The following is a 23,262-nucleotide window of genomic DNA, read 5'->3' as shown; positions in this document are numbered from 1 at the left end:
CGGGTCCTGGAGGGTTCCCAGTCTGGAGCTCCCGCCGGCACGTCTGCTCGTGGCGGTGGCTGGCTCCTGACTGAGCTCTGGCGTTCTCCTTTTCTACTTCCTGTCCCGCCCCTTGACTTCCGAGGGGTGGGGACAGGAAGTGGTGGCTCAGCCCAGCTGGGCTTCTGGGAGGGAGCGCCCTCTGCTGGGCAGGAGGGGAGCCACACCGACTCGCTACAGTGCCAAAGTCCCAGATTTAGGCATCAGTGGTCTTCACAAAACCTCTATTCAGCTGCTGCCAAACACTGTAGGTGCCTAAATTCACTCAGCACATAACTTTTTGCAGTCAAAGTTCCCTAGGCAACTGTGTTTCTTCCATTCTCTGGGGGAAGATGGGCGTTCCTCTGTCCAACTCACCTGAGGAGCCTGATCTGGTAGATCAGCTCAGAGCACATCCAACAACAACTATCTCCCTTATAACCTTTAGCCCAGTAGCTCGGGTACTCACTCAGGATGTGGGAGACCAGCAGTTCTAGTCCCCCCATTTCCCAGATGATGAGGAGAAAGGAATGCAACAGGGATCTGCCAACTCTCAGATTAGTGTTCTAACCACGGGGCTCTGGAATATTCTGATGTGGGGCTCCCTCAAACTCTCCAGTTGAAGCTGTTCCACTTCAATAAATAAGTAAAGAGTCATTAGAGCAGGGGGACTGGACCCTAGATTGTCTTCATCATGAGTGAGTGTTCTGACCAGCAGAGACTATAGTCATAGATTTCAAGGCCAGAAGGGACCATTGTACTGTAATAATTTAGTCTGACCTCCAGTAAAACACAGGACATAGAACTTCCCCCAAAATAATTCCTAGAGCATGCTCAGCATCACAATGCCTAAGTCTTTTTGTAATCTAGCCTGACAGTCCAACCAAACCCAACTGGCTACCCAGTCTTTGAACTATGGATGTGGCCAATTCTAAATACCTAAAGGCCATGCCTCTTGCACCCTTCGAAACCTGCATTCACCTAGGTGAATAATAGATTCCAATTTAGGCACCTAGATAGCTTTGAAAATCCTGTCCATGCTACTATACACTAAATGATAAAGTAGCAAACAGTACTCTGCAGTCCTGAGGAAGCTTCTAGAAGGATGGTGTGAAGCCTTCATCCTTACTTGAACAGAAACAGAGTTCTCATGGGAGATGCCCCCAATCCTCTGATAAATATATGGTACCCTCAAAAATAACTCTGGTGGGGTCTAGGCAGTGGGTCCCTAGGTTCAATAGGAATCTTTAATCAGAAGGTTCTGTTTTTTTTAAGAAAAAGGAAATTTATATTACAGTGTACAATACCCCAAGATGTTAATTTAGTATTAAATGTGCACATGGTATGATAACTCAAAAGGCAGTCATGCTTGATTATATCATTAAACATGCTAGGCCTATGTTTTAGTGATCCATAAACATACAGATCAGTTCCTTTGTGAAGCAGGACCTGCAGCACTCCTGCCTTTGACCAATGGGGGATGTACTATATTATAGGACAAATAAAATTACCCTCTTGAGAGTCTTAATGCTGTTAGAATATAAATACTTCCTTTCGGCCCTAGCCTGCAAACAGTCACTGCTATATGTTTACTCCTATGCATAATCCCATAGAAATGACACTATGTTCAGGAGAAACCAAAGGATCAGGACTTATTTAATTACCGGAGTGTGTGTATATATATACATATAAATATATATAAAATTAATTTTTAAAATATTTCTGTTTTTAGAGCTATCTTTTCATGACAAATTGTTCACAGTGGCAGGATGGGAGGAAATATTTTGTTCCATTTTTTGAAAATAACATGTAGACATTTAAAATTAATTTAAAGTTTAAATTTTTTTAAAGGTAACATTTTCTTCACTTCTCTATTCCTCGCATATGGCCTATAGGCTGGACCACCTCTCCTGTTACACCTCTTTCTAATATTGTCTCTCTTCTCAGCGTGTCTGCCCCTCAACTTTGCCCATTTCCAGCAACTTCTTATAGAAGGGTGAAATGTTTTCAAGATTTTCTGTATTAATAAAGGCCCAATCAGTTGCTTACACAACCTCAAAGTAGGTTGCGCTAGAGGAGTTGCTGAAGTGAAGTGCCCACCACACCACCAGAGGGAGCTGGCTAGGAGCAGGATGGGGGAAGCTGAGGAAAAATTCTGTTTAACTATTTCACTCTCCTTCTCTCTGCATCTCAGCTTGTCTTTCCTGAAGCACAAGCCAGAGTTCTGTCTTTTCAAAACACATTACACTGAGTTAAACCTCAGAGCTATCATATAAACCCCTGATAATTCAATGTTAATAGTTCCCAGTCAGTTACCACATGCTTTCTTAGTAAAACAAACAGTTAATGCACACAGAAAACATTGTAAGTAGAAGCTGAAATACTGTGAATAATTTTTAAACAAAAGCTACTAGGCGCTAAAGCTACTGATGTCCCTCATACAGACTTTCCTACTTGGTTTCTGTTACACATATTCAAATGAGGTTTCAACATAATATTTTCTATGTTAGCACACACATATAGACACATTCCTCTCTCAGTTTCTCTCAGAGATTATTTCTCAGACTTTATAGTGTGGCTGGCCACAGTATGTCATGTGTGTTACCCAGACTCTTCAGAGCTTGAAGAGAATGGCAGCATCTCAGTCCTTTCAGACACTTCAGAACCTTGTCAGCAACCAACTGGGGATCTCCACAGCTAGCAGCATTGCAGTCCTTGGGTCAAGAGCTGACTGGTTCCCTCCATTGTTGGTGAAACAGAAACCTGTAGCCTATATCCAAAATGGTCCACAGATTTGGATCAGCATATAAAATATCCACGCTCTGGATCTCTGTAGGATCTGACAATAGGGCACTATATCTCCACAAAAGCCCAGTTAAGTCAGGCAAGAATTCACAAACTTCCACCTCACCAAGTGCTGCTCCAGTCTCTCTCTTTCATTGAGACAACAACTTAGAGCCATTGGCTGGTTGCTCAATGTAAGTTCCAAGGCTGTTAGCTGCTAGAGGTGACAAATGATCCTCCCTAGCTCTTCCTCTAGGTTCATAAAACCAAACATTATCCTATTGGAAGGCTTCTCTAGTAAATAAAGCTAGAATAGCACTGACCTATGTCCAAAGTGGTAGAGGGATTGGAACCTGTATCTCCAAGCAGAGACATCTCTTGTTCCTACATGGATCAACCACTGAGTCCAAAAGGCTGTTTGTAACTCCTATATTTATAACCTTTCCCCTCTGCAATCTGATTCAGCTCCCAGAGGGAGACTAGATGTGACCTGCCAAGCAGATTACCCACACCAAAAACTTCCTATACAGTTTAAAACAGCTACTGAGCATGTCCAATATTTGCCACACCCTATTTCCAGATGTTTTTACGTCCTTCTGGAAGAGTTGCCCTGCCCTGCTCTCTGCACATGTGCAGAGACACAGAGGATCCAACTAAAATCCATCTCTCTTCCTCCTCCACACTGCTTTTCTCCTCTTCTTTGGCCAAACATATGCTGCAGTATATAGGGTGACCACATGTCCCGATTTTATAGGGACAGTACCAATTTTTGGGTCTTTTTCTTATATAGGCTCCCTATTACTCTCCACCCCATCCCAATTTTTCACACTTGCTGTCTGGTCACCCTAGCAGTATAAAGCATGTGAGTTACAGAGGCATTCAAGATGGTCAAATAAAAAGATAAAAGCATTTGAGAGGTGCTATTAAAAGTAGAAGAAAGGAGAACATGGTTGCATTTCATGTAGCATTCACTTTTAAAAATCTAAATTAAAAAATGAGAGAGGGGACAAAATTTATAATGTTTAGTGTTCCCTGTATCATTTTCCCACCCACCTTATTTGTACAAGGCACACTCCAAAGGATCCCATTGACTTCAGAGAGTTTTGGAACAGGCCTTTGATAGGTGACTGGATGTCTGTTTCATATGTGTATCTAATGATGTATCCGTGTTCTGTGACAAGGGAGGAAAATGATAATGGTTTAAATATGATTATGACATTACCAAAAATGGCCCACACAACTAATTAGGAAGATTAATATAACAGGCAGCAGTCTTCTGGCTACGATTTAATTATGTAGAATAACTGAAACTTTCTCTAAAGCTATTATATTCTTATCTGTGTGCATATAGAACATGCAATACACAGGCATAGACAGAGTCAATCATCTATACATAGTATCAGAGGGGTAGCCGTGTTAGTCTGGATCTGTAAAAGCAACAAAGAATCCTGTGGCACCTTATAGACTAACAGACGTTTTGCAGCATGAGCTTTCGTGGGTGAATACCCACTTCTTCTTGCATCTGAAGAAGTGGGTATTCACCCACGAAAGCTCATGCTGCAAAACGTCTGTTAGTCTATAAGGTGCCACAGGATTCTTTGTTGCATCTATACATAGACTTTTTAAATCTGATTATTGACTCAAATCTTGAGACCCATTGAAATTCATTGTTCCCAGCTTTTCCAACATGAAATATCTTTATTCACTTTATTTTCTGCTGTATGCTTTCCAGTGTAACACATTAATAAAATATAACAATAAATATGATTACCCTCTTCACCTGGGGCAGGGGTCGGCAACCTTCGGCACACAGCCCATTAGGATAATCTGCTGGTGGGCCGCGAGACATTTTGTTTACGCTGAGCGTCTGCGACCACGGCTCCCCACAGCTCCCAGTGGCCATGGTTCACCATTCCTGGACAATGGGAGCGGCGGGAAGTGGTGGCCAGCACATTCCTGTGGCCCATGCCGCTTCCCGCAGCTCCCATTGGCATGGAATGGTGAACTGCCACCACTGCGAACTGTGGGCGGCTGTGCCTGTGGATGGTCAATGTAAACAGGAACAACTGGATGAAAGTGAGCTATGGGACATTTATGTGGAAAATTAGGAAATACTTCTGAACACAGAGATGTATTAGACTGTGGAATAATTAGATTGTACTAGGCTGTGGCATAATCTCCAAAGATGTGGTGAAAGCCCAGTTACTTGAATAAATCTGAAAACAGAGAAAGCAGTACCATACTGTAAAGAACAAGCCTACGCTACTTCTTGTGTGTGGCTGGTGTAGAGCAGCAGTTACAATGTCACCTGAAGTTGATTGAGCCAAATGGCTGTATCAGGAGTAGCAGAATTTATTTCAGTAATGCCTCCATCATATTAATAAATTGGGCAGTATGTAGTGATATGTTTAATGATCTGTCATGGGGAGCCACACTCGTACGCCGGGGAGTCCTTGAATTTCCATTTGTGCATTAGATGTCTCAATCTACCATGGTTGGTTCAGATTCGGTTCAGAGTTGACCAAGATGACCGTGAAAGGCCTACACTGAAAGGGGATTTACGAAATGACCTACAGGACTTGTTCTATCTCTAATTTTTATGATTTGAAGCTATATTTTGCAGTGTTTTAAATCCAGCTTTGTCCTTATATCTGTGCACATAAATTGTCTGTACTAACAGTTTTATGCCTGGAAAAGTGGAGGTATGGGTAAGACCATGCTGAAAAGTTGGTGCTTATGTTGAATACTGCTTAGCCCTTTCTACACAAGCACTTAAACCACTGGTGCAGTTGTACCCATTGCTGACAACGGATACGGAATCTGCTAGGGGAGACAAGACTTATTTTATAAATTGTTCAACATTATGTGGTGTGCCCATTGTTAGGGTAAACTGCTTTTCTTTCTTACATGTGTCACAGATTAACTGGTCAGACAGTAATAAGAAACATCGCACACCTCAGCTAAATATTTGGCCTGAAGTGAATATTTTTTATCATTGGCTCAATTAGGAGAGCTTTACTCCCCAGCTGTCCTCAGGTCTCTCATCTTTGCTGAAATACCTTGCTTTGGGGCCTAATAATCTTTCCTCTCCTCATAATCTTGCAAGTTCCTTGACTGCCCTGGAATCAAGGTGTGTGTGTGTGTGTGTTTATACGTAATTCATCCCAGAGTACATCTGACAGAGAAAAGCCCTGGTGTCTGTAAGATTTTCAAAGGGCAGCTAAGACAGAGTGAATGCCAGATGCAAGGCCATTACCCTGCCTGAGGTAGTGCCAGACTATGTACACAGCCCGTGAGGAGTCAGCAAGGGGGAACCATCTAAGAAGTGAGAAGAGGATGGGCATGAGCGATGAGAGAAGTATCTGGTTAGATGCAAAGGAAGGCTGGAGGTAGAATTAGAGACCAAGAAGGAAGACAAAACCTCTTAACCTTGTTCAAATGAACCTATCATTAATTAGTACTAAAACCCTAAAGCCTGGGAATGGAAGGAAGCTCAAAGACTTAAGCTCCTCCCTTCCCTCCCCAGCCAGACACCTCCTGGTGATCCCCATGTGGAGAACTGCGCTGCTGTAAGTTAGTCACGTTCATCAAACACAGGCTGGATGAACTATGGTACTCGCTGCCAGGCAACATCATGGAGGCACAGGGAAGGTCGATCAAATTTATAAAGAAGAACGTGCAATTACCAACTAGGCTTTTCAGTAGGCTGACTGCTATATAAGATGGCAGTAAATGAACTGATTATTTTTTCTAGGGCTAATATGTCAGTCAGCGAGAGACCATATGGAGCCCTCTCCATTTAAATGTACCTCACTGAAGGAACAGTTTATAAAAAAGAGGTTTAGGGGAGCTATGCTTTGCATGGCCTCCTTGGTCCCTCATTGTTTGAGAACTTTGCCGCCACCACCTCCTCCCATTAAAGAGGCCCCATTGCAGCCAGCTCAACTGATGTGAACACTGTTCTGTAAATATGCAGTGGTGAAATGCAACAGGCAGTTATCCCTCCCAGTTATGTAGCATTCCATGAATGCATGCCAGTTCCTGCTGGTCATTTGTAATCAGCAACCTATTATTTCAGCCCAAAGTGACAGAAATCATGTTATTAGTGTTTATTTTTTGCTCAAGGGAAAATAATGAGAAGGTAAAATTATATTTTCTAGGGGAAAATACTCAAGCTAAACTATGCTATTTGCATTTTATTATCTTTGCAGAGGTGTAAGATTTCTGTCAACCTGGATTTGATGTTACACTGATAAGGTGCTTCCAGGGATAGGAAACTAGACAGAAAATTGGCATTGTTATGCATTTCTGAAATGCTCATATTTAATAATCTCAAACAGCTGAACTTTGAATAATACAGTCAAAATGATTTTCAGAGTCTGCTAGGTTATGTAAACTCCATTCCAGGAGTTATGCAGGAGTGGAGGAAGAGACCCACCTTCTTCACCCCATCCACACCCCAAATGAAACAAAAAACCAAACAAATAAAAAAACAAAATCACAGGGAGGCAGCTTGATTGCAGTGGAGAGTGAAGCAATTCCTATTATATTATCATCAGAGCCAATTATTTCCTTCCATACTACAGCACAAAGGGGACTAATGAAGACAAATTAAAGGGCAGAATGGCCATCAAACCAGGAGAAGAGAAGGAGCAGTGGCTCTGCAGCATGTTCCCCCTTTCCCTGCAAGTCCACAGGATACCGACCCGTCCACAAGAAATGAACATGGTTGAATGTCTACAGATTTGAGAACAGGCTGCTATTCCTTTCCCACAGCATACTGATTCGAAGCCTACCTGACTTACATAAACTCCTAACAGCTTTCACTACCCCTTCATGTCTTCTACTATCCTGGCTTCTGGGATTTGAAGATCATAACACTTGAGGGAGGCTGCAAACCTCATTTCTTGAACCCCACAAGAGTCTCCTGGCAAAGTTTTTCCAAACACTTTCACCCCCCCCCCCCCCCCGTAGGGTTACGCTAAGGTAAAGTTTAATCAATAAATTCTGTGGGGTTCTTTAGAAGGAAAAGCACTACATGAACATAAGCTGCTATTAGTTTAAGAGTGACTATGCACTTGGAATTTGTATAGTTAAAAGTAAAATCATCTTTATATTACTGAATAGGGCATGTACAAAGGCTATGATTTTTAAAGGATAAGAAAAGAAAGCAACATCACCAAGAAATGCAGAGTGCAGGCAAGAAAAAGCAAACACAAAATGTGGTCTTAGCTTTTCCCCCCCTAATTCTTTGTGTAAACAGGCTGCTCACTCTTTATTTCTTCTTTAGGCCTTTGAAATATGACCATTAAGTGGACCTAATAATAATGTAAAACCCTCATAAGCAAAAAACGTCCAGCTGATAGACCAATACATAGGAGAGTATCTCTGCTGTAATCTAGATCACTTCAAGATGCCAAACTGTTCTTGCTATTTCTAGTAAGCATGGCATCAGTGGCAAAAGTGTGATATAACATACAAAAAACCCAAGGGAAACACAATGCTCTGGTATCACCAACATTTTCATCTGGCATAATTTTAAAACTTTGTAAAATGCTTTGTCTTATATGTGACTATCCATTAACAATGGAAATAAAAAATGTTGACACTTATATTGGTTGAGTGGGTTAACCATGCAAGGGTTTCTGGGATGGTTCTCAGCACCAGAGCTCAGAAAGAGTGAACTGCTCCCCATCTCACTGCTTCAGAACAGGGGAGAGGGAAAAGTAGAAGGAGCTTCCCACTCTGAGAACTTTTTGTAAATCGGGGCAATAGGCCAGTGACTGGCAGTGCCCTGACAGAATGAGATGAAGCTGGTGGTCACTCAGCAATCCTGAAGGTTGTAGTAAAAGGTAGTGGGAAAGTTGCCCCTCCCCAGATAAATTAGTAAACTGCCTTCTTCACAGCCATGAGTGAAGTCTGGGTTGGGGATCATTAAGAAAGGGATAGAAAATAAGACAGAAAATATCATATTGCCTCTATATAAATCCATGATGCAGATGTGGTCGACCCATCTCAAAAAGATGTATTGAACTTGGAAATGGTTCAGAACAGGGCAACAAAAATTATTAGGGGTATGGAATGGCTGCCATATGAGGAGAGATTAATAAGACTGGGACTTTTCAGCTTGGAAAAGAAATGACTAAGGGGGGATATGACAGAGGTCTATAAAATCATGACTGGTGTGGAGAAAGTAAATAAGGAAGTATTATTTACTCCTTCCCATAACACAAGAACTAGGGGTCACCAAACGAAATTAATAGGCAGCAGGTTTAAAACAAACAAAAGGAAGTATTTTTTTCACACAGTGCACAGTTGATCTGTGGAACTTCTTGCCAGGGGATATTCTGAAGGCCAAGACTATAACAGGATTCAAAAAAAGAACTAGGTAAGTTCATGGAGGATAGGTCCATCAATGGCTATTAGCCAGGATGGGCAGGGATGGTGTCCCTAGCGTGTGTTTGTCAAAAGCTGGGAATGGGTGATGGGGATGGATCACTTGATTACCTGTTCTGTTCATTCTCTCTTGGGCACCTGGCATTGGCCACTGCTGCAAGACAGGACACTGTGCTAGATGGATCTTTGATCTGACCCAGTATGGCTGTTATTATGTTTTTGTTTCATCTCTGTACCAGAGGTCGGGAGAGGAGTTTTGAGAACTTGGTTCCCTGCTCTGTCAAGCAGTATCCCATCCCATATAAAAATCAACCAGTTGAACAAATCCTCAAGCATGCAAGCTTAGAATGTGTGTTCTATAACAAACACAAAACAGGTGCAAACACAAACACAGTCAATTTGCTTTTACATTTCATTTTTTTTTAAATTAGTGTAGGGTTTATTATCAACCACAGAAAAAAATGATCTGATAGAAGGATGTGAGGTTAAAATAACGTTACTATCCAATCAAATGTCTGCTCATAGCACATAAAATTACTAAATCCAATGAAGCCCTGGTGAAAATACAATTTGGGACCCTTTTTTTTTTTAATAGCACACAAGCAAACTTTCATTACTAGGAAATAATCTGACTTCTCTTCTACAAGCTTGGGCTGGGAGAGGCATCATTAAAATTAATCAGAAAAGTGCACAAGTAAATAGAGCAGATGCTTATGTGGATATGGGAGGAGGGACAACAACTTGTCCCATTAACTCAGGACTGATGTCCTTAAAAGATCTCCCACCTTGGCCTTCATGATATTTATTCTTTCAGTTGTCGAGCTGGCTGACTAGCATCAGCTGTTTAAGATGATGGATGAAGGAAAAAAACCAGTCTGTTATCTATCCAGAGGGAAGGTGGTGACACTATGTTAGTTAAGGTTCACCTACTAAAAATGCTCTTAACCAGCCAACCATGTACAAATATGCTAAAAAAGTATTGATGTGTTACATTTATTTTTCTCCTTCGCCCAGCATGTAGGAACTTCACTGATAATGGAACCAGCATCATCAGGTTACCCATGCAGCTGATAAGACTAAAGTAAAGCCTTGCCTATATTAGAGAATTTTGGCAGTGCACACATCTGCCATACTTGTATCATGATTTATGACCTCTCACAGGGGTGCTTTCCAGTACCATTGCAATTGCATTTGTTCAAAACAAGGTTCTCCACTATAGTATCCTGGGCTGTTGCAGTTCTAATGTAGACAGGAAACACTGCTGTGGCAGTTGCATCATTGGTAGTTACTCCTCCCAGTCTAGACCACAATGTTCCAGCAACCCCTTCAATGACCACTGTGGCTCCTGTACTCCTGCATGCTTTCTTCCTGTGAGCTAGTGCAGTTTGAGTCTTCACTTTTATAAAGGTGCAGTACAAGCAGAATGAGGCTTTTCTTGTGTGTAAAACCAAAGAATCTCTCTGCCATTTAATTCTTTACAAAACATGTTATTTTATACATTTAAAAAAGCTATGGTAATTTATATTCTCATTTTATTAAAAAATGCTACAGCATCTCTCCCAGATGTGGTTTGCTAGTTTTACAAACTGGGCACTATGGCATAAGTACCCACAATACACTGGGACTGAGACAGAGAATGGAGTGCTGTGGGGATGTGCTGACCAGGTCTCCAAGAGCCAGGATTGCTGGTGTGAACACAAGGTACATACCATTACAACCTACAATGGTTGTAATTTGTAGCAGTGTAATTCTCTATTATAGGTAAAAACCCTCAGTGCTTGCCTAATTCTGCTACCATTGAAGTTAATGGAAGCAGAATTAGGCCAACACTGAGCCTTTTTGAAAATTCCATCCATATGTCTACTGATACAGTGAATTACTGGAGCAGTGATTGTATATGCATTGCATATAGAACAATGACTGAGCTTGTGGAAATTGTAAAAATATATTTCCCTGGAAGGGTAGTGAGGATGTTATAAATATTTTTTTTAGAAGTAGCCAGGCAATCAGAACTGACCTTGGAAATTGTACCTTACCAATATTTAAACAAGGAATGCTGCTGAAGCTCATCCTTAAATTTAGGCTATGTTTGAGCTTACAGTCACAATGTAAAATTGCAAAAAGTAGCTTTTTGATCTCTGCATGCTAAAAACCTAGATAAAAGAAATTGTAAAAAAAAAATTGATTAGATATCCATTAGCCTAAAGGGAAAAGGATTGCAAAAGTGACATGAGATAAATGTTTGAAGTCATCAGCCAAACACATGACTACATCTTAAAAAAATCAGCCATCACTAGCACACTGGAATCTGGGATGAATCAAGAGGATACGAAGTGATGGTGCTGTTGTAGAAACAATGTTTCAACCTCTTCAGCACTGCTATGTTGGGACTGCCTTTTCATAGAAAGGCAACATCACTTGCTCCATAACCTCAGCTGTGCAGAACACAATGCCATCCACAGCCTCAGAAACAACTCTGACATCATAATAAAAAAGGCTGACAAAGGAGGTGCTGTCATCATCATGAATAGGTTGGAATATGAACGAGAGGCTGCTAGACAACTCTCTGACACCACATTCTACAGGCCATTATCCTCTGACCCCACTGAGGGTTACCAAAAGAAACTACAATATCTGCTTGAGAAACTCCCTAAAGCAGCACAGGAACAAATCTACACTGACACACCCCTAGTGCCCCAACTAGGGGTATTCTATCTGCTACCCAAAATCCATAAATCAGGGAATAATGGACGCCCCATCGTCTCAGGCATTGGCACCCTGACAGCAGGATTGTCTGGCTATGTAGACTCTCTCCTCAGACCCTACGCTACCAGCACTCCCAGCTATCTTTGAGTCACCACTGACTTCCTGAGGAAACTAAAATCCTTTGGTGATCTTCCAGAAAACACCATCTTAGCCACTATGGATGTAGAAGCTCTCTACATGAACATTCCACACAAAGCCATCAGGAATAGCATCCCTGATACCATCACGGCAAACCTGGTGGCTGAACTTTGTGACTTTGTCCTCACCCACAACTATTTCAGATTTGGGGACAATTTATACCTTCAAGCCATCGGGACTGCTATGGGTATCCGCATCGCCCCACAGTATGCCAACATTTTTATGGCTGACTTAGAACAACGCTTCCTCAGCTTTTGTCCCCTTCCGCCCCTACTCTACTTGCACTACATTGATGACATCTTCATCATCTGGACCCATGGGAAGGAGGCCCTTGAGGAATTCCACCAAGATTTCAATGATTTCCACCCCACCATCAACTTCAGCCTGGACCAGTCCACACAAGGGGTCCACTTCCTAGACATTACAGTGCTAATAAGCGATGGTCACATAAACACTACCCTATACCGGAAACCTACTGACCGCTATATTTACCTACATGCCTCCAGCTTTCATCCAGACCACATCATATGATCCATTGTCTACAGCCAAGCTCTAAGATACAACTGCATTTGCTCCGATCCCTCAGACAGAGACAAACACCTACAGGATCTCTATCAAGCGTTCTTAAAACTACAATACCCACTCAGTGAAGTGAAAAAACAGATTGACAGAGCCAGAAGGGTACCCAGAAGTCACCTACTACAAGACAGGCCCAACAAAGAAAGCAACAGAACACCACTAGCCATCACCTACACCCCCCCCCAACTAAAACCTCTCCAGCATATCATCAAGGATCTACAACCTATTCTGAAGGCCGATCTCTCACTCTCAGAGACCTTAGAAGACAGGCCAGTTCTCGCTTACAGACAGCCCCCCAACCTGAAGCAAATACTCACCAGCAACTATACACCACACAACAAAAACCCCAACCCAGGAACCAAACCCTGCAACAAATCTCGGTGCCAACTCTGTCCCCATATCTATTCAAGGGACATCATCATAGGACCTAACCACATCAGCCACACCATCGGGGCTCATTCACCTGCACATCTACCAATGTGATATATGCCATCGTATGCCAGCAATGCCACTCTGCCATGTACATTGGCTAAAGCAGATGGTCTCTACGCAAAAGAATAAAAGGACACAAATCTGACATCAGGAATCATAACATTCAAAAAACAGTAGCAGAACACTTCAATCTCTTTGGTCGCTCAATAACAGACCTAAAAGTGGCAATTCTTCAACAAAAAACCTTCAAAAACAGACTCCAATGTGAAACTGCAGAACTGGAATTAATTTGCAAACTGAACACCATCAGATTAGGCTTGAATAAAGACTGTGAGTGGTTGGGACATTACAAAACCTAAACTCAATTTCCCCCTACTGTTACTCACACCTTCTTGTCAACTGTCTGAAATAGGCCACTCTCATTACCACTTCAAAAGTTATTTTTCCTCCCTTGGTATCCTGCTGTTAATTGAACTGTCTTGTTAGACTGACCTCACACTTGGTAAGGCAACTCCCATCCTTTCATATATTTATATCTGCTCCTGTATTTTCCACTCCATGCGTCTGATGAAGTGGGCTGTAGCCCACAAAAGCTTATTCCCAAATAAATGTGTAGTCTCTAAGGTGCCACAAGGACTCGTCATTGTTTTTGCTGATACAGACTAACACGGCTACCACTCTGAAACTTTCCATAGGAACAGTATCTTTGTCTTGGAGAAGCTGACTTCAGTGGAGTTATTCTAGCTTTAAAGTGGTGTAACATCAGACTCTGCCCTTCCTAGCTCTCCCACACAGATGTAACGCCAATAAATGTGAGAGGAAGATAGGATACGGTACACAGCAGTGAAGTAGGAAAGAGCAGGTTGAGAGATGCAGGAGCTAGTTCTATTGACAAGATTGACCTTTTCCTGGGATACATTTCCTGGTGTTCTTCATCTGTGCATATATTGATGACCAGATTGCACGCTTTTCCAATAAGTGTCAGCATATAACAGTATTGTGAAAATGTGCAATCTCTCTAACATCTACTATTGAATTGTTAAAGTGTCATCCAATATCACCAGAGTTAACACAAAGGTTGATTTTTTCCACTCAATTATTTCTCCTTGTTCTTAACATGTCAGTTACAACCCATTCAAGCAATTTCCTCTACACACATTTTAGCACAAGCTGGCTGACAAACACACTTGTGTACAAACAAATATATGTATTTTAATTTTCATTTGGTCATATTTTATTTAACAGAATGTCATTCTTCCTCAGTAACCAACAATGATTTTAAGAAGTATGCTTTCCAAAGTAGCCCACTGATCACAAAGAACTGATATTTAAATATATAATATAAACAGTGACAATGTTTCACAAAGTTGTTAAATCTGCAGATTATAGGGCAGAACACAACAGATCAAAAAACAAAACAAAACAAAACAAACCCTTATGTCATTACTGCCCAGGACTGAAATTCAAACTGGAAGACTACTTGTGAAAAGAATTTTTACTGAAAATATATATAGAGAGAACATGATCAATAGTTTTGTCTTGGCATTACAAGTCTCAGACCCCCCTGAGTCCTAACAGTTCTAGACTATGAAATAAAAAACAAAGTTATCCTGAGGATACAAGCACTACTGGTAAATTAGTCCTGTAATTTGTATATTTGAGATGATCCTGATGCGTATTTTCTATACAGCTCCAAGTAGATTGTTGCATGAGATAAATTTATTTAGTGGTTACTGCTACTTGAGCCACACAGAACCGAGAGCCTTAGTGACCCTTAGCCAGAACCTTACCTGTATTCCTCTGTGGATGAGATTAGCTGCTGTTATAACTTACCAGTTCACCCTGTTACCATAGATTTATATAAGGGAAACATTTAAAATAGCTGTTCTCAAACTATTGTCTGCACATCACCAGTGGACTATGGAGCCCTGTTCCTCAGTGATTCACCCAATGAAATATTTTGAGAACCCATGATGGTATAGGGATGGGAGGGGGCAGGAAGGAGAAAAGTTGCAGTGCTGGGAAAGGATCGCAGGATCTCTTTTGCAATATGGTCTACAGAATGAAAAATCTGGAGGAGAACCAATTTAAAAGAAGCACTATCAACTTGAAATCTAGTCAGCTGCAAAAAGAGAAGCAGCTTCCGGTACTACACCTGTCTCTGAATCTCCTTGCCAATGTTTGTGGTTTTGCAAATGCTTTCCTATTTAAAATATATATTTCCCCCCTGTTGCTGTGTGACAGATCCAAAGAAATCTCGTGAAAAACCACATATAGGGGAAACCAGTAAAGGTGATTATATAAGAAGAGTTGTCAAAGGTACAAAGCAAATGAATTCTGAAGCTGACGAGAAGAGGGAAAGCCCTGTTTTCAATTACAGTAGTCTTGTTAATTGCAACAGTAACAGATAATACTTTTACAGACAGAAGTGTGATGTTCAAAGTTGTTAGTGTCCCTTTAAGTGACTAATGTCTATCATCATCATTAAGCTGGCAGACCTCATTTTTTAAAAATAATTTCGATGGATAATATTTATGTTTATTTTTAAAGATTTTATCAAATACAATTTTCATAATTGTGGGACATAGGGGGGTAAGACAATTACTTAATGACAGTAAATGTTGAGATTCAACAATTTAAAGCTTTATAGCCCATTAAAACACATATTGTCAACATCAAATATCAAAATATACAATAGTACCTTTTTTACTATTCATTCACTAATCCATTTGTAACAAGCCTAAATCAAGCATCTAAAAATCACTGGATTTTGTTCCTAAATAAGTTCTCAAGCAACATTTTTTTTTATTTTGCCTATTTGTAGATTTCAGTTATCATCAACTGAAAAAATTTTCATCTTTGTGTACACAGTGAAATCAACGTTTACTGACAAAAATCGAATCCTTCCAAACCCAATTAACATCACTTGCAAAACTGCTTAATACTGGAGATAGATCAACTATAGCCTCCTAAGAGCTTGAGAATATTTCTAAGTGTTTAAGGATAATTCCCACACTATATATATTTGCAGCCTTTTAAACAGGGAAGGCCCAGGTACTGATTTCAGAACAGGCTGGACTATCATCTGGTACTGCAGAAGGACCAACCCGTACAAAATAAGCGCTGTGGCAAGGAGTTGCAAAACACATCCCTTCTTCTCCTGCCTGGAAGAACTCGTGCAAAAGAAATCTCCAGCTTTCTTGTTCTACTACAAGTAAATCTCAGGCCTGGTTGTTTGCCCTGCTACAAATGACTGCATAGGCTGCTGGGAAATATTCCAGGAGAAATAGAGAGAAGAGACGAGATAAGAAAAGACTCAGACTGGCATATGGGTCAAGGTTAAAAATAAAATACTGTGTTGGAGTGAGGAGAAAACATTTCCCCTCCCTCCTGACCACTGCTGTGCAGTATAATGTGAAAGGAAGGCCTCTCTGACCTTACACTAGGGTTGTTGGGGCAGCCCTTCCATCTCCTCATTTGCCGTTCTTTTTGCAGGCCACCTGGCTTTTCTTTTTCTTTAATGGCACTTTGTCTCCTTGCCTCCTCTCTGCCTCATGACCTCTGAAATGGAGCTGTCAACCAAGGAGGGCTCAATACTTACTCCCCCAGGTCTCTGATGTTTAGTCAGTTAGGGACCTGTCTATTTCATGAGACACACTGACCCCTAAAGTCCTACTGAAGAGCTCATTTACTCTATAAAGCGACTGAGATGGGAAGAGTCACCAAGCCTAAATGCTCGAGAAAGGAATGGATGTTGAATTGGGTTCCAGGTTCCTAGGGCTCTACAAAGTGGGAATTTGTCCCTTGAGAGAAGGAATATAACACCCTTTGCAGTTGTGGACCCTATAACCATCACATAGCATCCATGGGCCATCAGTCATTACAACACAGTTTCATATTTTGTGCTGTAATTAAAGCCATCTTGTGAAGCTTCAGGAAACTCCATCAGTACCACACAGAGCAAAAGCGGAACTCTGCTTGTCCAGAAACATGGGCAAAGGGCACAAGAAAAGCTATATTCCATTTACTGGAAGTGATAATCCTTCAGACAAAAAGTTACTTTACAGCATTTTGACACTGTAAGTTTGGGACTGCTGCTATTTTAATTTGAATACATATATTTTATCTTTTTGTATTATCTTTTCTCCTGCTGTTTCTCTTTAATATTTTTTTATTAACCAATGGACCCAATTTGAAATCCTTGCATTTGGCCAATACCGAGCATTGTTCATGTAACAGGATGCCTATTTTGGTGTGGAAATGCTAATTCACCTGTCACTTGTTTTCTGTTCAAATGTGTCCCTTCGCTATCATCTACTTCTGTGTTAACAGCACATAGTTTGTCACAACTTTTTGGAGAAGTCTTTTTGTGAATGAATGGTACTGAATCTTTCTGATTCATGTTCTTTTTTGAGCCATTTTGGCACCAAAGCCAGACAGGAGTTATAGGCCCTCACAGTCATTGGGTCAAGCAAGTAGTTTGCTTGGTAGATGGACTCTCATAAGCAAAATACTTTGGCCTAATTTTAAACCAGTTTGTTGTGTTGTATTATTAAAAACTAAAGTCAAATCCCACCCCCCACCCCGCACTGCTCCATGAGCTCACTTTTCAGAATTCCCATGCTTGTTTGTAATTGTTCCGTCCCTTTCAAAGTCATCATTAACAATTCAGATGGCAACTCATTCAAAAGAGTGGACATCCACCAGAATATAAAATGACTCTGAATGTTGGTGTAGAAACTTTATTCTATTATCTTCCCAAACATCATTTGGTATAAATTTAACCAATTTATTCACAAGGAACAAGTAGCACAGAGGAATGAAAGAAAAAGTAGTGAGAGTTTGTGAGCTGTGTTTCAACCACATATCAACAGGTGCCATACCATGGAAAAGATAAAAATGACAAAACTGTATGCTGGGCTGTGTGATAATCATCCAACAGGGGCCAATATCATTTTGTGGTTTTAAACCCCTATGTGGAAAAATGGGTCAGGATCTCAGAAACTGATATGGACATGTCCTCGGAGAATTAAGATATGAAAACCTGGCTGAAAGACATCTCAAGGTTAATATGTACGCTAAATTTAAATCCCAGGTACTGTCTTGTTACAGGTTCTCAAGGTAATCAAGGGTCAGGGCCACAACAGTTGGTAGTAAACATTTTCTTCATTTCTGCAGCAGCAAATATATATTATATAATATATATATAAACATATGCCCCCTAATTCACAAAGAAATTTTGGAATGCAGGTCATTTCTGCAGGTCATTCAAGCTAGAATGTTTAGGGCATTTCTAAGGAAATTTGTCATTTTAATCATCTGATAATTTTCTCAACCAAAAGAAAATAGGGGCAGTTTAAATTACTGAGATATTAATGTAAGTGAGCTAAATACCCCAAAAATGTCATTCCTACCATATATCAGAACCATATGTATGCCTTCTCTTAGGAACCTCACACGTCTAACTCTCTTTACCACTACCTCCCTATCTGAAAAAAGGGGTATAACTATCTACTTGCCTTTGTAATGCTCTTTGAGATCTATGGATGAAACCCACTATTCTCAGTACCACAAAAATGCAGGCTAAGCTGCCAGCACAATATGATAAGCAGGATGATGTGAATACTTTCATATCATCATGAGATTACATTACATTCCTATGATATCATACTAGAAGCCCTGAAATGAAGGCACTGGTGATATCCTTACAAATCATCCCCAAAAAGCAACTGAAGGGTTTCTCTGTTTTTAAAAGGAAAATCACATCCATCGCTGATGTCTGATTCAGGGCACTTCTTCTCCTGCTTCCCCTAACCTTTCCTGAAATCCTGAGGTGATGCCAAAACCAGCAAAACAGAAGATGACATGGAGTCAGATGGTCTTCCTTTTTGTTAAGTGTTCCCAACCATTTTGAATGATGGTTCTCAGAAGGTTTGGAAATCTTTTCAGTCACCATTATAGCACAGGCCTAAGTAAGAAGACTAACAAAAAAGGAAAAGTATAATTTTATCTAGTGCTATAAAAGTGATAGTTACAGGTCGTAAGCAGGCTCTAATAATTCCTTTGTAAAAAATAATAATAACTTTGTTGAGCTTGCAATTAAACAGCACAGAGGACATTTCTCCATGTAAATCACTGAGGTAAAGCAATGCTTTTAGATGTACACTACAAAAGTACATATTTCCCTCAGCGTGTAGACTTGATTAAACTAAAACAATGGTTTATTTTTGTGAAGAGGCATAATATACTCACTAGAGTCTAAAACCGTTCTTTTTTATATCGTACAAGGAACTTACACTCCTTCGAGGATGTAACTGAGATAAAAACCAGGTTACATGTAATCAGTTTTGGATCTGAGAGGCCACGTAAATTTTGGTATTTATAAGAGGTTACTATGACCTGATCCAATGCTCAGTGAACAAAAAGATCACCATTGATTTCCTTGGGTACTGGCTTAGGCCTTTTGAGCACAAAAGGTTCCATGAATTCTCAATACTTTACAAACATCAGTTTTACACACAGAGACATAGTTTAAAGGGAATTATTAGAGTCTGCTTACGACCTGTTACTATCATTTTTAAACCATATGTCTTCTTCACTTAAACACCTAGTCAGCTGCATTTAAGACTGCTATCTATTCCTTTTCCATGAAATATTTCTTTTTTTCCCCTGACATTTAAGTAAAATAACACAGAACTTGAATACTAAAGGGTTAATACTGCCCAAACAAACAAAAACAGGAACACAAGATTCCAACCTATGTCTGAAGTTATAAAACTCAATGGTACAGTAGAAAAACGAATCATAATAATGAAGGTAACTGAAATTTGGACTGCAAAATGGACTGAAAATTAACCCTATTTTTAGACCAAAATGGCTTTCCTTTTGCTAGAGAATATTTTCTACAAGAAGCAGAAGCTAGAAACTCCTTCTCTGTAGATGCTGACAAGTTAAGTGAAAAGCTTTGTGCAACAATTGTTTTTTTCTTATTCACTCTCAGATTCTTATCCAGCGTGAGGAATTGCTGCTGCAACATGAAACTGCTTCTGCTAGACATAAACACCAAACAAAATGCACTGAAGCTCAATTCTTCAGTAATGAGACTCTTTCGTGGAAAAGTTAGCTTTGTTCTTGGTAAAAGGATGAGTTCTCCAGTATGTAAACATTCTACTATATCCTAGTTTCACTTTTTGGAAAGAATCTATAAAGTAAGGACTAGATTAGGCATCAGACCACATTACATAAATTGCAGCTAAGTGCATCCTGTAAAGAATTAAAAACAAAAAACAAATTAGCCAGCTGGTATATAGAAGTTTCATAAAGTTACATATTTTTCTACCATGAAGCTTCATAAAGATTTAAGAGGCAACTGATCTCATTCCTAGATTTAACAGAATCTAGTGGGCCTGCACTTCAGCTGGTGTAGTTTAAAATCAAACTAATTAAAATAAATTTATGCTGATTTACACCAGGATCTGGCCTTGTCTCCACAAAGCTTCAACCAAGATTTGGACCATCCCTATCTTTAGTTAGGCCTAGACAAGGAACATTAACTCTGGGCAAAACCTTGAAACCCATGTGCAGGAAAAACATCTATTGTGAGAATTTTGCCTGAGTGAGGATTTCAAGATCAGGATTTATGTGAACATATGATCTTGCTATCCATATGAATGTCAGGTAAGTACAGCATACATCCAAATATGACATCTTTATGAGCCCTTGGAGTGTAAGCTGGATATATAGCATGGTGTTACTCTGGTTGTGATAGGGTAATTGCACAAAATTCATAACTTGGTTCTATAGTCTGTTAAAAGGGTAACAATAGTATTAGATACAGTTGTTTCTACCATTCAAAAGGAAGTTTCTTTAAAATCTGGGAGATGGTGGATTTCAAACTTCTGTTGGAACTATCAGGGCTCAACATTTTTAAATTCAGGTTCCGTATTTTGTTCATTTCATAACTATATTTTCAGGGTATAGTTTGTGCATAGAAATACAATAATTTGTTCAAAGAGATTCCTGGAATATAATCACATGTTGAAGCATTAAGTGCAGACATATACCTCTTAGCAATCTTACTAATCAATCAATAAGTACGTACTAAAGCTGTATCTCTGTTTTGCTTGTACTAGTCAGGTGACTTATGGTGGTTTCTGGATAAAAAGAGAGGATACCATTGTGGAAGGGGCAGGATGAATTTCTGACAATACCAACATTCATGTATCTTTATAGCTTAATGCTGAAAGATACAGTTCTCCTGTGGGATTTCTTACTTGAAATTCTATATTAATTCTTTGCTCTAAAGCCACCACTGGAAATGATTAGTGACCTGTGAATAATATCTTTGCATTTTAAATAAGAAAAGTCATCATTGCTGTAGGGAAGATCTTACTTGAATCACAGACACCTAAATATTGGTGTTTCTAGGGGATCCCAAGGTTCTTCCCAGCTGTTAGGGATCAAGTAAGAATACCTTAACTGATTCTGATATGTTCCTACAGTACTTCTACAATTCAGCAGTATTGTCTTGGCTTTCCTGGGTCTTCCCATCCTTTCTGAGTGCAGTTTTAATTCCGATGAAGATGTCTGGTCAATTTCAGGGGCACATTCTTATCTTGATGCATATTAATATCAGCACAATAGACATGAACGTATAGCCCCCAAATTTCAGGTGACTCGATTCAGTCCATAGTGAAACTGGTTGCTCTTATGAGGTAAGAGTATTTCTGTAATATGGCACATGTTTAATATATACAATTACACCACAACCGAAACAAAAATGTCTTTAATGTCTATGCTGAGTGGCTTGACTATGCCTCATTCATATTAGTCCGTGCTTGATGTTGGATGCTGTACATAAAGTTCTAATATGTTAATGTCACATTGTCTCAATATACAATCTATAATATCTCTAAGTACATTGAATAGGTATGATTTATTTTTATAAACCCTTGATTAAATATACTTGTCTAACAATGCCACTTTATATGTTTGTTAGAGATTGGTAAAAATATATATGTATTCAGTCACCGAGTGCACAGGATTTCATAATTAACCCTGAGCCTACAGCTGCAGTTCAAAATACTAGTTATTACACTGCATTGGGATGAATATTTTTTTCACTCCAAAGAGGAGAATGTTCTGGAAAAATTCTTGAAGTGAACACAATATGCAACAGAAGGATTAATATGGCACACACTGAAAGGCTCAAATTAGGCAAATAAGCCAAGCAGCTTCCAAACCCCCAAACTTCTCTTGAAACTAAACAGAACGAAAGCTCACAAATCCATACAGGCATTTGTTCCCTGCTCATCTGTTACCTCTTTTCCCCTATAATGCATGACTTATCCCAAGTCACCACCCAAAACCACAAGGTTATTGGTGAAATTAATTCCTGTAGATAGTGTTGTAACCAGTGTGGTTTTCCTTATCGCCAAGTTCTTATATTCGCTCTATCTTTGAATGCTGCATGAGCATGACAGGGGAAAAAAAGTAGTCAATATGATAGCTGCAAGACAGCTTCCTATAGACAAGACAAAACTTAATTAACAATGTTTGTGTGTGTGTGTGTTCCCTTTTTACAGTGCTTTTCACAGACAAATTTTAATAATCACTTTTCCATATTACTTGTCTACCATAACTTACAAATTCAAAGTGGAAGATTACATTATATTTACAAACAAGTTGGCACTTACAGAATAAATTGATTTTTTTTTCAACCCAGGGCACCCATGTTTCAGGCAGACTAGCATAACTTGCTGCCTGATTACATTATGCTACATTAACATGAATAAATAGAATTTCAGCTGGTACATGCCTTTCCAACGGTTTGCTTGCTGCTGAAAAGCAGTACCTTCCACCCCACTTCACATTCGATGCTCAGAAACTGTTAGTCCAGTGAAAGCAGAGGCTGCATGTTTTCCTCCTCATTTTTATCCAGGCGTTTTTGCACCCCGGGATCCACGACTGACTGAGATCTGCAAAAGAAAAACATGTTTTGACTTTTCTTGATCAAGACAAACAAAAGTAAATCTCATTTTTTAAAAGGGCTCAGTAATAATGGTACAGGCAGCATAACTATCTTATCACAGCAAGTGATCAGAAATACCCTCATGAAACAAATGCAGGGAAGGGTCAGTGCTGGTTTGC

At 39.9% G+C, this 23,262-nt stretch overlaps 1 protein-coding gene across 3 annotated transcripts in view; it reads right to left on the bottom strand.

Annotated features, from left to right (window-relative positions):
* Positions 1-21,909: 21,909 nt before the first annotated feature.
* Positions 21,910-23,262, bottom strand: part of CLVS2 (clavesin 2) — a 55,163-nt gene continuing 53,810 nt past the window's right edge. For all 3 annotated transcript variants that reach the window (XM_045010982.1, XM_045010983.1, XM_045010980.1), the window contains one exon: positions 21,910-23,090. In XM_045010982.1, coding sequence (XP_044866917.1) covers positions 23,003-23,090 — 88 coding nt within the window. In that variant the 3' untranslated portion in view covers positions 21,910-23,002. The remainder of the gene's footprint in view (positions 23,091-23,262) is intronic.

This window comes from Mauremys mutica, chromosome 3 (assembly GCF_020497125.1).
Source record: "Mauremys mutica isolate MM-2020 ecotype Southern chromosome 3, ASM2049712v1, whole genome shotgun sequence".
Taxonomy (NCBI): Eukaryota; Metazoa; Chordata; order Testudines; family Geoemydidae; genus Mauremys; species Mauremys mutica.
The sequence above is the reverse complement of the archived record's forward strand: the minus strand, read 5'-3'. Positions and strand labels throughout refer to the sequence as shown.